Here is a 14824-nt window from a genome sequence, read left to right as displayed (position 1 = left end):
ACTGAATGTTAACAACAATATTTTTTGAAAGATAAAAGTAAAATAAAGCCAATATCTACAATTTTTGAAAAGATATTTGAGTCGAAAATCATTTTTACAAACTTTTGTTAATTATTTTTCGGTTTTTTATTTTTTGTACAAAAACTGTCAATTCGATTTTTTTCAAAATTTTACTGAAATGTTGAAAACAATATTTCCTATAAGATAAAATAAGATTGAAACCTAAATTTCAAGTTTTTGAAAAGATATTTGAATCGATATTGAATTTTTAAAAACTTTTAGTAATGTTTTTTTTTAGATTTTTATTTTTTATAAAAAAACTGTCAATTCGATTTTTCTCAAAATTTTATCAGATGTCAAATTCATTCTTCGTTGCACGAAATTGTTTTGGATATGAAATCATTTTTTAGTAGTTAAATTTTGGAGGTGACAATTTTTTTTTCAGTTTTTTTGATTTATAAAAAAACGATAAATTGATTTTTTTTTTCAAAATATATACTTTTTTAATATCACGTTACTATATATTATATACAATTTAATTCAAGTTTCTAGCGTTTTTGGTTCGTAAGATATTTAGCGTTAACTAGAATTTTCACCTATTTTTCAAACTGCTATGGTAAAAAACCACCCACGCAATTTTCTTGAGAGCTCTTTCTGCATCTTTCTGCCTTTTTATCTGTATAACAAAATTTATTTGAAATCGATATCTCTTCTGGTTCTTGAGCTATGGACGACGAAAAAAACGTCCCGAACGTACGGACATACACACGCACGCACAGACATCTTTCTAAAAATCATGACAAAAGTTGCTAAAAATTGATTTTCGACTTGAATAACTTTTCAAAAACTTGAGATTATATCTTTAAACTTATTTATCTTATAAGAAATATTGTTTTCAACATTAAGATACATTTTGAGAAAAATCGAATTGATAATTTTTTTTACAAAAAATAAAAACCTTAACAAAAAAATTTAAAAAAATTGGTAACAATTGATTTTCGACACAAATATTTTTTTTAAAACTTTGAGATATTGGCTGTAAACTACTCTTATCTTTTAAAAAATATTGTTGTCAACATTCAGTAAAATTTTGAAAAAAATCTAATCGACAGTTTATTTTACAAAAAATAAAAACCTAAATAAAAACAATACTAAAACTAGGTAAAAATTTACTTTTGACTCAAATAGCTTTTCAAAAATTAAAGTATTGTCTTCAAACTTATTTTTTCACAGCAAATATTATTTTTGATATTTAGTAGTTTTTTTTATAAAAATCCAACTTGCCCTTTTTTCATAAAAAAATAAAATCTACAAAAAAATGTACGCAAATTTGGTAAAAATTGATGTTCATTTCTTGATTCCTCTCAACTTAATTTCATTCATCCAGTTTGTAAACGTTATAGAAATTCTACTAAAATTGGTAAACATTTGTTTTCAACTAAAAAAAAATTAGCAAAACTAGATTTTTAAACTAAACTATATCTTTTTTTATGAAATATGTTGTTGGTAATTTTAAAATTTTAAAGAATAATTCAAGTGACAACTTTTTAACCCAACACGAAAAACTACAAACTTTTAAGCAAGACAAATCGACAGACAAATTGGGAAGTTATCAGTGGGGATCGCATCCCAGCCATCTTTTTGTTATTTTAAAACATCAATAATAACACGCCTCAATTTTATTTATTATTCATTTTATAATCTTGAATCGTTTATAATTTTAAACATTCCGGACCCTAATTGTAATGTACTCTGTTTTGCTCTCAGTGCATAATACGAAATACGGATAACTACATTAAGTAAAACGGGTCAAACAAAACTGATGCCCATTCCAGATAGTAATTCGTTTTAGATTGCGCTTGAAGGTACATACAAATAAAGATACACCGACTTAACACAGATTCAATAATATTATTTATAGCCGAAATTAAAACAAAAATATATTTTAGTTTGTGTATTTTTAATTCAAACAGTGACTGTGACTTCGTCAATTGAATAAAAGCATCACTCGTCGTCGGTACTCGCTGTATTTTTGATAGATAACCTCTTGTGACCCCCTGTTGTTCATAACAATAAAAATACAACATTGCCATTCATTGCGTTGTAAATAATTTATCCCCTCATCATCATCAGTATCTCAGACAAAGACACAACAAGCGTATTTGTTTCTGGAAAATTTGTTGCACACAAAATGGGAGCGGGAGCACATCAAATTTATATTCTAGCTGAATGTTTGGCTGTTTTGGTCTTAACGCTTTTGACATTATCCATCGACGGATATTCCATAACTATCCCAGCGGATCCAAGTGAGTGAGGTGTTTTATTTTTGAGTGTTTTTTCCTTTTGCCTCATGATTCCTGTGTTATTTTCACAGGTAATCCGGGAAAATGTGTGTATCGGAGTGAGGACCTTAAACCAGGAATTAATATTGGTCCTCTGCCGTGTCAACAGTTAACATGTAACGAGGATGGATCGGTTCTTGTTGAAGGGTAAGAACTGAGGAGTGTTATTTTTTTTATGTAAACCAAGTGATGTGGGATTTGACTAAAATATCTGTCTTAGGTGTGGAAAAATTAATCTCAAGGATTGTAATCGTGGAGAAAGGATACATATCGATCAGCCATATCCTGCGTGCTGTAAACAGAGATTTAAATGCAAACGGCCAGATGGTTCTTCATATTACCAAGAAAAGAATATAGTTTAGAGAGTATAGTGTTTTTGAGTCTATTAAACTTGTAATTTAAATTAGAGTGATTAAGTTAAGAAGACAGTAAAGAGAAAGCTTGTTACAATTTAAGACACGTACTTCTCATACAAATGACAAAAAACATAATTTGTTTTTTAATAAAATAATTTATAAGTTAAATTTAAAGAAAAACAACATTTTTGTTTGTATTTGCAATTGTGAGCTAAAAATAATGTTGAAAAAGTAATTAAATATATCTCAGAGGAGGGAATTCCAACCACCGTATTATCAGAAATATATTTCTAAGAATGTAGAGTAAAGAGTAAAGGTTGCGAACCCTTATTTTTGCTCTTGAAATTATCTTTTATAATATAAATCATTGAAAACCCCCATAAATAAAAGACGATAGCAATTTTTAAATGTAAATTGTATGTATGTACATATGTAGCCACACAAATGTTTATACATTATACAACATACATATTACATACATTACGTACATACATCCGTTTTAATATCGAATACGAGAGGCTGGAAGGTTTTTTTCTAACTTTAATAAATACATTTCGTTTTATATTCGTTTCTTATATCATAGGCACTTTATAATTATTGGGGTTGTTTAAAAAAAAAACATTACTTTTATGTTTAAAATATTATATTTTAATATTAATATACATACATATTTTCCAGAAATTCAAATTTATCTCAAGTTTAAGTTAAAAAATTACTTATTTACAGATAGGTTTCCAAATGAATTCGAAATATAAATTCAAAGTCGAGTGAAATTGTTTTCAGGGTTCTATCATTCGATCGATTTCATAACTTCGAATACCTTTCAAAATCATTTCAAGTGAAATTTAATCAGTCAATAAACAATAACACTTGTTTTGTTTATTGTTATTGATAATTTCTTGTGTTTATATTTGTTCTGTGCTTTTCAGTGACATAAATATGTGTACAATTTTAGTGTTTTTTTTTAATTTGCGATAAACGGTTTCCAAACATCAGCTTGAAAAGACTCTGATATCAAAGTATATTTTCTGAATGTACCTTGAAAGTTTTTGATAGAAATTTGTTTTTGCTATAGGGAAGACTTTTTATGTATTAAAAAATGAGTAAAATGCTTTGTTCCTTTAATCAAATGTATAGTAGAAGCTACAACTTCTCACAAATCAAGTGAATTCTACAAAAAAAAAGAGGCTTGGATGCGACTTACACTGATAACTTCCCATCTCGTCTGTCGATTTGTCTTGTTTAAAAGTTTGTAGATTTTCTTGTTTTGTTAAAAAAGTGGTCAGTTGAATTATTTTTACAAATCTTAAAATTACCAACAATATTTGTCAAATAAGGAAATAGTTTAATTTCAAAATCTAGTTTTGTTAAATAGATTTTAAGTCGAAAACGAATGTTTGCCAATTTTAGAAGCATTTCTTAAATTTTTACAAATTTGATGAATTAAAAAAATTTGAGAGTAATCAAGAACCGAACATCAATTTTTACCAAATTTGCTTACTATTTTTTGTAGATTTTATTTTTTATTAAAAAACAGACTGTTGGATTTTTATAAAAGAAAAAAAACTACTGATTATCGAAAAAAATATTTTCTGTGAAATAAAAAGATTGACGAAAACAATTTTTAATTTTTGAAAAGCTATTTGAGTCGAAAGTAAATTTTTACCAAGTTTTAGTATTTTTTTTTTTAGTTTTTATTTTTGGTAAAAAAAAAACTGTGAATTAGATTTTTCTCAATTTTTTATGACTTAAAACTAGTTGGAAACCATAATCTTAAATTTTTGAAAATATATTTTTACCAACTTGTAAAAATTGTCAACTCCATTTTTCTCAACATTTTTCCGAATGTTGAAAGCGATAGTTGGTAATGTTGGTAATGAACCAACCTTCATAACTAAAACTCGACAAGAAGTCTTAGACATAACTCTTGCCTCAGATAGTATACACCATATGATCTTGGACTGGAAAGTATCCAGAGAACACTCGTTCTCTGATCATAGATATATCCAGTTCAATATAAATGTGGGTGATAACCCGAGTCCATTGACTTTTCGAAACTATCGGAAAACTGACTGGGCTTCATACAGGAACTCATTACAGAGTTTACTAGAACCTGGACTATCTAGTCCTTCCTCTAACGCTAACGAACTTGACAAAAAAGTCAATGACCTTACCTCAGCTATGAACAGATCGCTAGAAATTGCTTGTCCACTTATACACATAAGAGGAAAGAGGAAACCACAATGGTGGGCCTCAGAGCTTGACTCGCTCAGGAAGGAATGCAGGAAACTTTTCAACCGAGCCAAAGCTGCAAGACTAGCCTCTCATTCTTAGGAAGAATCCCTAAGAATCTGCAAGAAGGCACTAAGGAAATCCAAGCGATCTTCTTGGCGATCCTTCTGTGGCATGATAGAAGAAACTTCTAAAGCCTCTAGGTTACGGAAAATTCTTTCAACTAATCCAGCTATGCCAAACTGCTTCAAAAATACAGCCGGCTCCTGGACTAATTCAAGTAATGAACCGCTGAACCTACTATTGGACACTCACTTTCCTGGTAGTTTTCTTACCGAAACTTGCAACAGTTTTACACGTTCAAGTTCAAATACAACATATATACAAGGTCTGATCACAAAGGATAAGCTACAATGGACTTTCAACAGCTTCAAACCATTTAAAGCTGCAGAACCAAATGGAATAATACCAGCAGCATTACAAAAAGCTTCTGGTATAATTGCACCAATCCTTGAGGCAATTTTTACCAGCTGTCTTTACCTGGTCCATGTTCCCTCGGCATGGAGAGAAGTTAAAGTTGTTTTTATACCTAAAGCAGGTAAATGCTTCTAAGTCAATCCTAAAGATTTACGACCTATAAGTCTATCATCATTCCTTCTTAAGACCCTGGAAAGATTGATTGATATCCATTTAAGGGCACGTATCGATACAAGACTTCTGTCTTCGTCTCAACATGCCTACTGTACACACTTTAGTACGCACCGTCGAATATTCCCTCCATCATAAAGACTTCACTATGGTTGCTTTCCTTGACATCGAAAATGCCTTTAACAACGTGGACACATCTGCAATCACTTCTGCACTGACATCTCTAAATGTAGGGAGTTCGCTTCGGGAGTTAATTCATTTAATGCTTACTAGCAGAATAATTAACTCAAAACTGGGCAACTCTTCTAGCAGACGATTCGTTAGTAGAGGGACACCGCAAGGTGGTGTTCTATCCCCTCTCCTCTGGTGAATGAAATCCTAACTAGTCTGGATGCGGAGGGTTTCAGAGTGATAGCCTATACGGACGACGTTGCTATAGCAGTTTCAGGAAAGCATCTTAATATCCTAAAAGAACTCTTACAAAATGCTTTGGACAGACTAATACTTTGGGCTGATCGGGTGGACTGGGTGTTAACCCACACAAAACCGATCTGGTCTTATTTTCGAGGAGATACAAAATTCCATTTGTCAACCCTCCTTACATTAAAGGAATCCAACTAAAATTCTCAGACGAGGCCAAATACCTAGGTCTTGTCTTAGACAAAAAACTAAATTGGAAACGCAATGTACAGGAAAGAGTCAAAAAAACTACTGTAGCTCTCTTTTCTTGCAAAAAAGCTATTGGTAGTAAATGGGGTTTACAGCCCAGAATCACGCATTGGCTATACACATCGGTAATCAGACCGATTTTAACGTACGGTGTGGCAGTATGGTGGACTGCTTTAGAGAAAGGTATAAACAGGAATAAGTTAAATAAAGTCCAACGTTCAGCCTGCCTATGTATAAGCGGATCGCTTCGCACGACCCAGTCTGCGGCACTGGACACCTTGCTTTACCTTACACCTCTTGACATATTTAGCAAACAAATAGCTGCAAGCTCTGCTATTCGCCTCAATGCTTCATCGCAGTGGACTAACAACAACATTGGGCACTCCGTAATTCTAAGGTACTTAGAATCAATTCCAAAGCACACAGACTACACCATCCCCCAACTACAATTGGACAGGAATTTCCAGATTTCTATACCTACCAGATCTTTTTGGGAGGATAGGACATTCTTGGAGGATGAGTCAATCCACTTTTACACAGATGGCTCAAAAACCAAAGAAGGGGTTGGTGGAGGTTTGTACTCTGAATGACTGAAATAAGGTGTCTCATTCCGCCTTCCCAATCATTGTAGCGTGTTCCAGGCGGAACTTTTGGCGATTGAGGAAGTCTTGTCTTGGCTCAAAGAAAACGTGATATCAACAAATGATATCCGTATTTTCTCTGACAGCCAGGCCGCTATCAAATCTCTGGACTCTGTCTCTACAAACTCTATAACAGTCCATAACTGTCGATCATCTGTAATGGAGATGGCCAACAGTTTAATATTCACCTTTGCTGGGTGCCGGGCCATAGAGACATTCCAGGTAACTGTAAGGCAGATGAACTCGCCAGGAACGGTACAGTACAGCCCATCCTACCACGTTTTGCAAGTACTGGCATACCAATCGCTTCTTGTAAACTGCTACTAATGCAAGACGCTATGAGGAGGGCAGGCACCAGGTGGACCAACATCACCACGTGTCAAGCCACAAAAAACATCTGGCCAACACTGGATTTGAAACGTTCAAGGTGCTAGCTCTCTCTAAGCAGATCGCATATAAGCTCGATAATAGGTGTCATAACCGACACTGTCTAATAGGAAAGCACGCCACGAGACTAGGCGTATTCTCAAATGACTTTTGCAGAAGCTGTATGGACGAGGAAGAGGAAAACGGTTCTTCATCTTTTCTGCACATGCCCTGCTCTAGCTCGAAAACGGAAGAATTACCTAGGAGAATTCTTCTTTAACAATCTAAACGATCTAAATAATATCGGTGTAATCAGCCTCTCACGTTTCGTAAGGGACTCTAACTGGTTCCATTGAGCTTAGGAGGAAGCCTTAAAGATTCATGTGGTATCACAATGGGCCATTAAACTGGCCTAAGTGTGTCCGTTTCCATCTTGAACAGCCACTATAACCTAACCTAACCTAACCTGAAAGCGATAGTTCTCATAAGGTAAACTAGTTGAAGCCATAATATCAAATTTTTGCGAAGATATTTGAGTCAAAAATCACTTTTTACCAACTTTTGTTGATTTGTTTGGGTTTTTATTTTTTTGTAAAAAAAACTGTCAATTCAATTTTTCGCAAAATTTTACTGAATTTTGGCAACAATATTTCTTTAAATCGAAATTCAATTTTTACCAAATGTGAGTAATGTTTTTTTTTTGTTTTTTTTTTTGTAAAAAGGAAACTGTCAATTTGACTTTTCTCAAAATTGTACCAGGTGTTACAAACTTTATTTTTCGTTGCACAAAATTATTTTGGAGATGAGATCATTTTTTATTCGTAAAATTTTTGAGTAATTTTTTTGATTTATAAAAAAACAATAAATAAATACAAAAATTTGTTCAAGTCTCTAGTGTTATTGGTTCGTGAGATATTTTGAGACTAACCAAAACGTTCTTGTTTTTTTAAACTACTATGGCAAGCAGAACCACCCGCGCAATTCTTTCGAGAGCCCTTTCTGCACAATTATTTGTATAACAGCATTTATTTGAAGTCGATATCTCGTCTGGATCTTGAGCTATGGACGACGAAAAAACGTCACAAACGTACGGAACTACGAACGTATGTACACACACACACACAGACATCTTTCTAAAAATCTTTTAGTTCGACTTGATCTTTAATTGACCTTGAAACGTCGAGAAATTTCAAAATTTTCAATTCGACAAATGGGACCCATTACAATAACTTCGAAATAGATATCGATAAAAGTGAATTTCAGAACTCCAATTAATATTAACTTCTTATAGGAATTTATTGTAATAGGTCATTTGTCAGATGAACAATTTTAACATTTCTCGACGTTTCAAGCTCGATAAAATCTACACTACATCAAAAAATTGCACGTACACCAATTAAAAATAAATTGATTTCCCTTACACTATGAACTTCCTACTACAAATCTGAGCTTATTGACTTTATTTGATAAAATTATAATGTATAATAGGAAATGCAACAAAACTGCAATAAAATGTTCGAGTTCTGCCTCAAGGTTTTTTGTACCGTTAGTTAGGAATGTAAAAAAATTGCTCGTACATCAAACAAATGTTTGTACACTTCTCTCTTCTATAACAAAATGGAAATAACGGTTCTTTTTGAAATGTAAATTGTGTTCTGTAATGATATTGCGAGATCTAGGTTCAGTATGCCGTGGTGTATTGATCTTTTCAACTGTTTTTTTTTTTGTTTTAATTTTGCAAGTTTATTTTGAAAATGGAGTCTTCTCATAAAAAGCAACTGATTTTTTAACTAAGAAAAAAGAGGGAAAAAGTTATGCTCAGATATCGTCAACTATTAGTAGACCACGGTCTACAGCTCAAAATTATTTGAAAAATAAAAGCTTTGAAGAGGTTGAAAAAAAAATTTAACGAAAAATTGAAAGAATGGTAAAAGCTGATCCCAAGTTAAGAAGAAGAATTTGCAATCAACGGTGAAACATGGAGACGGAAATGTTATGGTCTGGGGAGCTATGGGGTCCAATGGTGTGGGAAATTTGGTGTTTTTATAGAAACAACAATGGATAAAAGCTAATAATTACAAATTTAAAGACGACTTTTTACTTGTGCAAGACAACGATCCTAAACATTCATCAAGGATTGGAAAGTAGTGGCAACTCTATAATGTTGAATCGCAATTGCCTCATCCTCCCCAACCCCCAGACCTTAATCACATTAATCATCTTTGGGATTATTTAGGAAGAAAGATCCGAGAATCAAAAATAAGAAAGAAAAACCAGCTAAAATCCGTCATATTGGAAGAATAGAACAAAATTTCGCCGGAAGTCACTTCAAAACTAGTTCTCTCTATGAAGAATCACCTTCAGGATGTTATAAAAGCGAAAGGTTATCACACTCACTACTACAACTTATATACATATATATAATTATTTTTTTGTATTTGTATTATTTTTATTTGTATTTGTTGTATTTTTTTTTCTTCATGATGTTTGTACTAATTTATTTTGTTTTGTTTTTAATCCTCATATAATAAACAATACCAAAATTGCAAAAAGAATGGTTGAAAATCTGTTTTTCTTTAAATACCTTAGTTATTATTTTGAAGAATCACCTGTACGAACAATTTTTTGATATAGTGTAAATAATAATAGATATTTAAAGAGATGCAGAAAGGACTCTCCAATAAATTAAGTGGATGTTTTTTTTATAATAGCATTCTAATTTGTTTAACCCAAAATACCACACGAACCAATAGCGTTAACGCCTTGAATTAAATCTTATACTATATATTGTGATGTGATAACAAGCTGATATAATTTTGAAAACTAATCAAGGAACGGTTTTTTTTTAATAAAAAAAAGTCATACAAAAATAATTATAACCTCGAACAAAAAATGATTTTATCTCCAAAATAATTCTATAAAACGAAGAATAACGTCTTTAATATATTGTGAAATATTGAATTGGCACTTTGTTTACAAAAACATTACTGAAATTTTAGTAAATTTGATTTTTGACTTAAATATCTCTTTAAAAATCAAAGATATTGGCTTCAAAATAATTTAATTTCATAAAAAATTTAACATTAAATACACTTTTGAAAAGATGCAATTGACAACTTGGTAGAAATCTAAACAAAAAAAACTGACACGACCAAATCATTTATCTCACAATCGTTTAAAATTTCATTTCGATTAAAGTTAAATGAAGAACCAAGCTCTTACATGTTCTGTACCTTTTATATTAGTCGAGTAAAATTTTTAAAATTGCACGTGAGAGCATAAAAAAAATCATTTATACAAACATTTTAGCGAATTGTATGCTTGACAATTTTGGAAAGGGTGTTAACAGCGTTTGAGTCATAGGAACGGAGATAGTCACGAAAAGAAAAAGCTTTTAATGGTCCAAGAATAAACGAGATTTTATGAAACTTTTTACACAATGTTTTGAAGTTAAAAAAAATGTACTATCTATCATTCCAAGGTGAAACCCTTTGTTTACTGGACTTATAAATTTAGTTTTCAAAATCGATTCTGTAGTTTTAAAACTATAGATTGTCAAGGTGTAGTACCCGTGGCATGATGGTAAGTGCGTTGGACTGTCAAGCCAGATGTCTTAGGTTCAATCTGTGCCATCTAAAGTTTTTTCAAGGGTACTGCATCTTGCGAGGAATTGACAAATTCTCCTAGAGTAATCCTTGTCATAAAAAGTGCTTGCTTAAATTAGCCGTTCGGATTCGGCTTAAAACTGTAGGTTCCTTCTTATCCATGGCAATAGTACTCGCACACTGTAATGGTTGAGAGTTGTAAGTCCCTGGTTCTAAACGGACTATTATGCCACCTAATTTATTTATTCAGATTGTCAACGTGAATAATCTTCACAAATTTCCAAAGAATCATTTGTGAAGTATATTTAGATGATTTTATATCCTTAGTTGGACGTCAAATAGTTGAAATAAATTAAAATTATTTGCTTTTTTGAAAAAATTATTTTGCCTGTGTTACTTTTTACATACATTTATATTAAAATTAGCTCATCTTTTAAGTTTAGAATACAAACAATATATAAAATGTATGTGTTTTTGATTCTTTATTTTATAATTCATGCATGTTTGAAGACCTTTGTTAGAGGTTTTAAATGGGTCTTTTAAAAAAGTTAATGTTTTTACATATACCAACATCCTTCAAGAAATCAATTATCTTTCCGCTCTAAAAAAAAAGGTGTTTTTAGTTTTTAGATACCCTCTACAAATTATTCATCTCAGTTCTCCTAAACCGCCTCACTACTTGGATCGAAAAAAACAATATAGTCAATGAATACCAAGCTGCATATCGAAAAGATTATAGTACCATTGATCAGATTTTCAATCTTTTATGTCTTAATCAGCTGCAGCTAAGCCAGAAAAATAAACTTTATGCTTAGTTCGTAGACTTAAAAGCTGCATTCGACAATATTAACCGAGAAGAATGTGGAAGGAATCGATAGAAATGTTCTTTTGTATGCTAGTGACATTGTAATTTTGGCTGAGAGTTTAGCTTTACTTTAAACAATCATTAACAAGTTCAGCAGCTATTGCTATAAATGGAATCTTGAAGTTAATTTTGAGAAATCTGAAATTGTTATTTTAAGGAATGGAGTCCAAAGAGCATTAAGTGAAAAATGGAATTTCAAAAGTGTAGAAGTAAAAATACCAAAGCAGTATAAATATCTTGGCATCGTCTATACATATAATATGTCTTGGTCTGAACATTTGACAAAGGACTCGCAACATTCAAAAATGCAATCAACGCGACCTGGTATAAGTTCTAGAAAAATATGTAAGTGCCTCATTTAGTAAAGTGTAAAGTCCATGACTCATCCGCCAGATCAATTATGTATTACTGTGCTCAAGCTTCAAAGGTTTTTTCAAAAGATGTTGCAAGCTAATAGATAATATACCAAACTACGTTTTACACATCGAAACCGGTCTTCCAAAATCGTTTCTTACTACCCTTGAAATATATTTTAAATATTTGCGAAAAGTTTTAAGTCTACCCAGCTCCAGATTACCATGCATACTTTCATCCGCAGTACTTCGCAAAAATATTTATTGGGCCCAGGAATGGTCTTTTCCGCGCGACTGACATCGTTGTCAACTATGAAGCAACTTATTTGGATTGGAAATATTCCCACAACATGCTTTTGATTAAACTGAAAGAACAACAGTGGAAAATTCTACCGAACGTGCTTTACAATCGTAATTTCAGGACGAATAAAGCAATGTATTATTCACAGAGGTACCCAACTATTTTTATGACTCAAATTCATGAGAAATAATAAGTATGATCTTAAGAACGAACATAACTTAAATTCTAGCTATTTTCAGCATGACACTGTTAGCTTATGCCCAATGTGTAATCTTGATGCAGCTGATAACACCTACCACTTCGTCAGCATCTGTCCTATTTTCAATTCATACCGGAGATTATTTCTAGTAGCTTAATCAGTTAATCGCACCAATTTTTTTTTCAAATATTGAATGGCAATAATGTTATTTAAATGAAATTCTCTCAGCTCTTAAATATCGAAACTTAATTGTAAATTAATATAATTACCACTTTTTTAAGAAAATAAAATTTGTATCTATCTATCTATCTATTAAAGTTGCAATAGCTGATCGAAAATAAAACTCTGGATTTAGCCGAGAACTTAATTTGAACTTAAGATGTTGAGATGATAGAGACAAAAAACTGTACCAGTAGTTGATAAAAAATAATTTTCTTTCAAATAATATGGTACCTTCGTTTATATATATTAAACATTGGTTAAGCTTCAAAATAACAACTATTGATATATTTTCTTTACAAGCCAAGCTAAAATTAATTAAAACATGCCCAGAAATGGGGTAACAAAAGTGGAGCTAAGATTCTTGAGATTGGTTTTAACAAAATAAAATCACTTCAACAAAAAGTTAAGAATTATTTAAGCTTTTTGAATTCTAAAATACTTTTGTAAATAAGCATTCCATTTTTTTGACCTTGCGCATGTTCCAGGAATTTTTTTTCAAAAATTAATAGAAAATATTTTAGGTAAGTAACAAGCAAATATGGGCACTATATATGCGAGTACGTCCTTAAAATAGTCATATTTCAAGATCAGGTTGAAAAAATGGTATTCTTTCCCGACTAATTTTATATATGTACTTATAAATGAATTATGCGGGCTGTATATGTATGTTCTACTTATATTACAAATCGGTGGCGTTTGAAGAATGGTTACTCTATTCTTTAGGTCTTATCTATATCAAAAAGTCTTTAAAAAATAAAATATGTTACAAATCGGTGGCGTTTGAAGAATGGTTACTCTATTCTTTAGGTCTTATCTATATAAAAAAGTCTTTAAAAAGTATTTTCAAATTATCAACAGTTTAAATATTTAATTATGATTACATTTTTGAATAAATTACATTTTTGGGTACTTTTGATAAGCATTTGAGATTTAAAAAGAAATGAATTAATATAATTTGGTAAACTAATAATGTGAAGTATTTCACAAATATTTCTGAACTAGTAGGAAAACATCGCAATCAAATTATTTTAATTTGTGCTCTACTTAAAAACGTTTTAACGTTCTAAGGTATTGTGCTTGGACTTAAGGATTTTTGTTTACTACTAATATATTAACGTAAGAGTTACGGATGTTTGTAATTCACCCCACTTGCCACTATCCACAGGTGGTACTTGCATCATTGAAATTTAACATCTTGGCACTCTCGGTGCATCACTAATCACCACTTGTGGAACCATCACAAACGCGATATCGCCAAAAATTCCCCCAGATGATTGGGTTTTTTGAGACGATGAAAGAAATAATAAAACAATTTTAAAAATCAATATATTCCAAATATATTCCTCTTGGACATCATTAAAAGAAAAGCTTTTAAAATCATTGGGTACAGTAACTTCATTAACTCAATTACCTCCTTTTACCATGATTTTAACGGACTATGTTCAAGTGAAGTAATCAGTTCCATTCCTCTTCTTAAATATTTAACCGCAATACTCACCTCTCTAGAAATGCCCATCCTCATACTCTCAAATCTCGATCAGAAATTTGGCCGCACTTCGCGAATGTCGAACGCCTTACTACACTCTACCTTTCCCTATCATTGCAATATTTAAGAGTTCAAAACCAATTTATACAGACTGCTCCTTTCTTACCCCTCCCTCTTTTCCTAATGCTCACACTTTCGCTCTGGAATATTAAAGATATTAAACATTTTTTGAGTAAGTTCTTATTATTAAAAAAAAATAATAAAACACATTAAGCATACTCCCGAGTGAACACCCTCAAATTTAAATATATGTAGAATTGTAACGAAACGAAGTGAGATTTTTATGAAGTAATCACATGTAATGTAGACCGTGGAACCCATAATAATTCATCTAATTAAATATTGTATTTATTATTTAATTAGTTTAATTAACATAAAGAAAAAACTCCACTCCATTCACTCCAAAACTAATCTTCATTCATTTCAATAATTTTCTTTAGTTTATATTTTTTTTAAATTCTTACATCTTTTTTTATTAA

General features: G+C 31.4%; 1 protein-coding gene across 2 annotated transcripts; it reads left to right on the top strand.

Moving 5' to 3' along the window:
• The first annotated feature begins 1842 nt into the window (after positions 1-1842).
• LOC129948127 (uncharacterized) lies at positions 1843-2881 on the top strand. Of its 2 annotated transcripts, XM_056058982.1 has the most exons (4): positions 1847-1865; positions 1974-2306; positions 2375-2489; positions 2563-2881. In XM_056058982.1, exons 2-4 carry the CDS (start codon positions 2192-2194, stop codon positions 2702-2704), a joined length of 372 nt encoding a protein of 123 aa, XP_055914957.1. In that variant the 5' UTR covers positions 1847-1865; positions 1974-2191; the 3' UTR covers positions 2705-2881. The 2 variants fall into 2 exon arrangements, with proteins under 2 accessions (XP_055914956.1, XP_055914957.1); XM_056058981.1 differs by having other exon boundaries at positions 1843-2306.
• Positions 2882-14824: the final 11943 nt, after the last annotated feature.

The sequence above is a fragment of the Eupeodes corollae genome, chromosome 2, assembly GCF_945859685.1.
Source record: "Eupeodes corollae chromosome 2, idEupCoro1.1, whole genome shotgun sequence".
NCBI lineage: Eukaryota > Metazoa > Arthropoda > Insecta > Diptera > Syrphidae > Eupeodes > Eupeodes corollae.
Note: the sequence above shows the minus strand (reverse complement) of the source record. Positions and strands in the feature narration are given on the sequence as shown.

Excerpts from the sequence above, each read along its gene's own strand:
- LOC129948127 (XM_056058981.1), top strand. The coding sequence starts at position 2,192 with ATGGGAGCGGGAGCACATCAAATTTATATTCTAGCTGAATGTTTGGCT. Across the intron at positions 2,307-2,374 it reads AACTATCCCAGCGGATCCAA|GTAATCCGGGAAAATGTGTG; the intron begins GTGAGTGAGGTG and ends TTATTTTCACAG. Across the intron at positions 2,490-2,562 it reads GGATCGGTTCTTGTTGAAGG|GTGTGGAAAAATTAATCTCA; the intron begins GTAAGAACTGAG and ends TATCTGTCTTAG.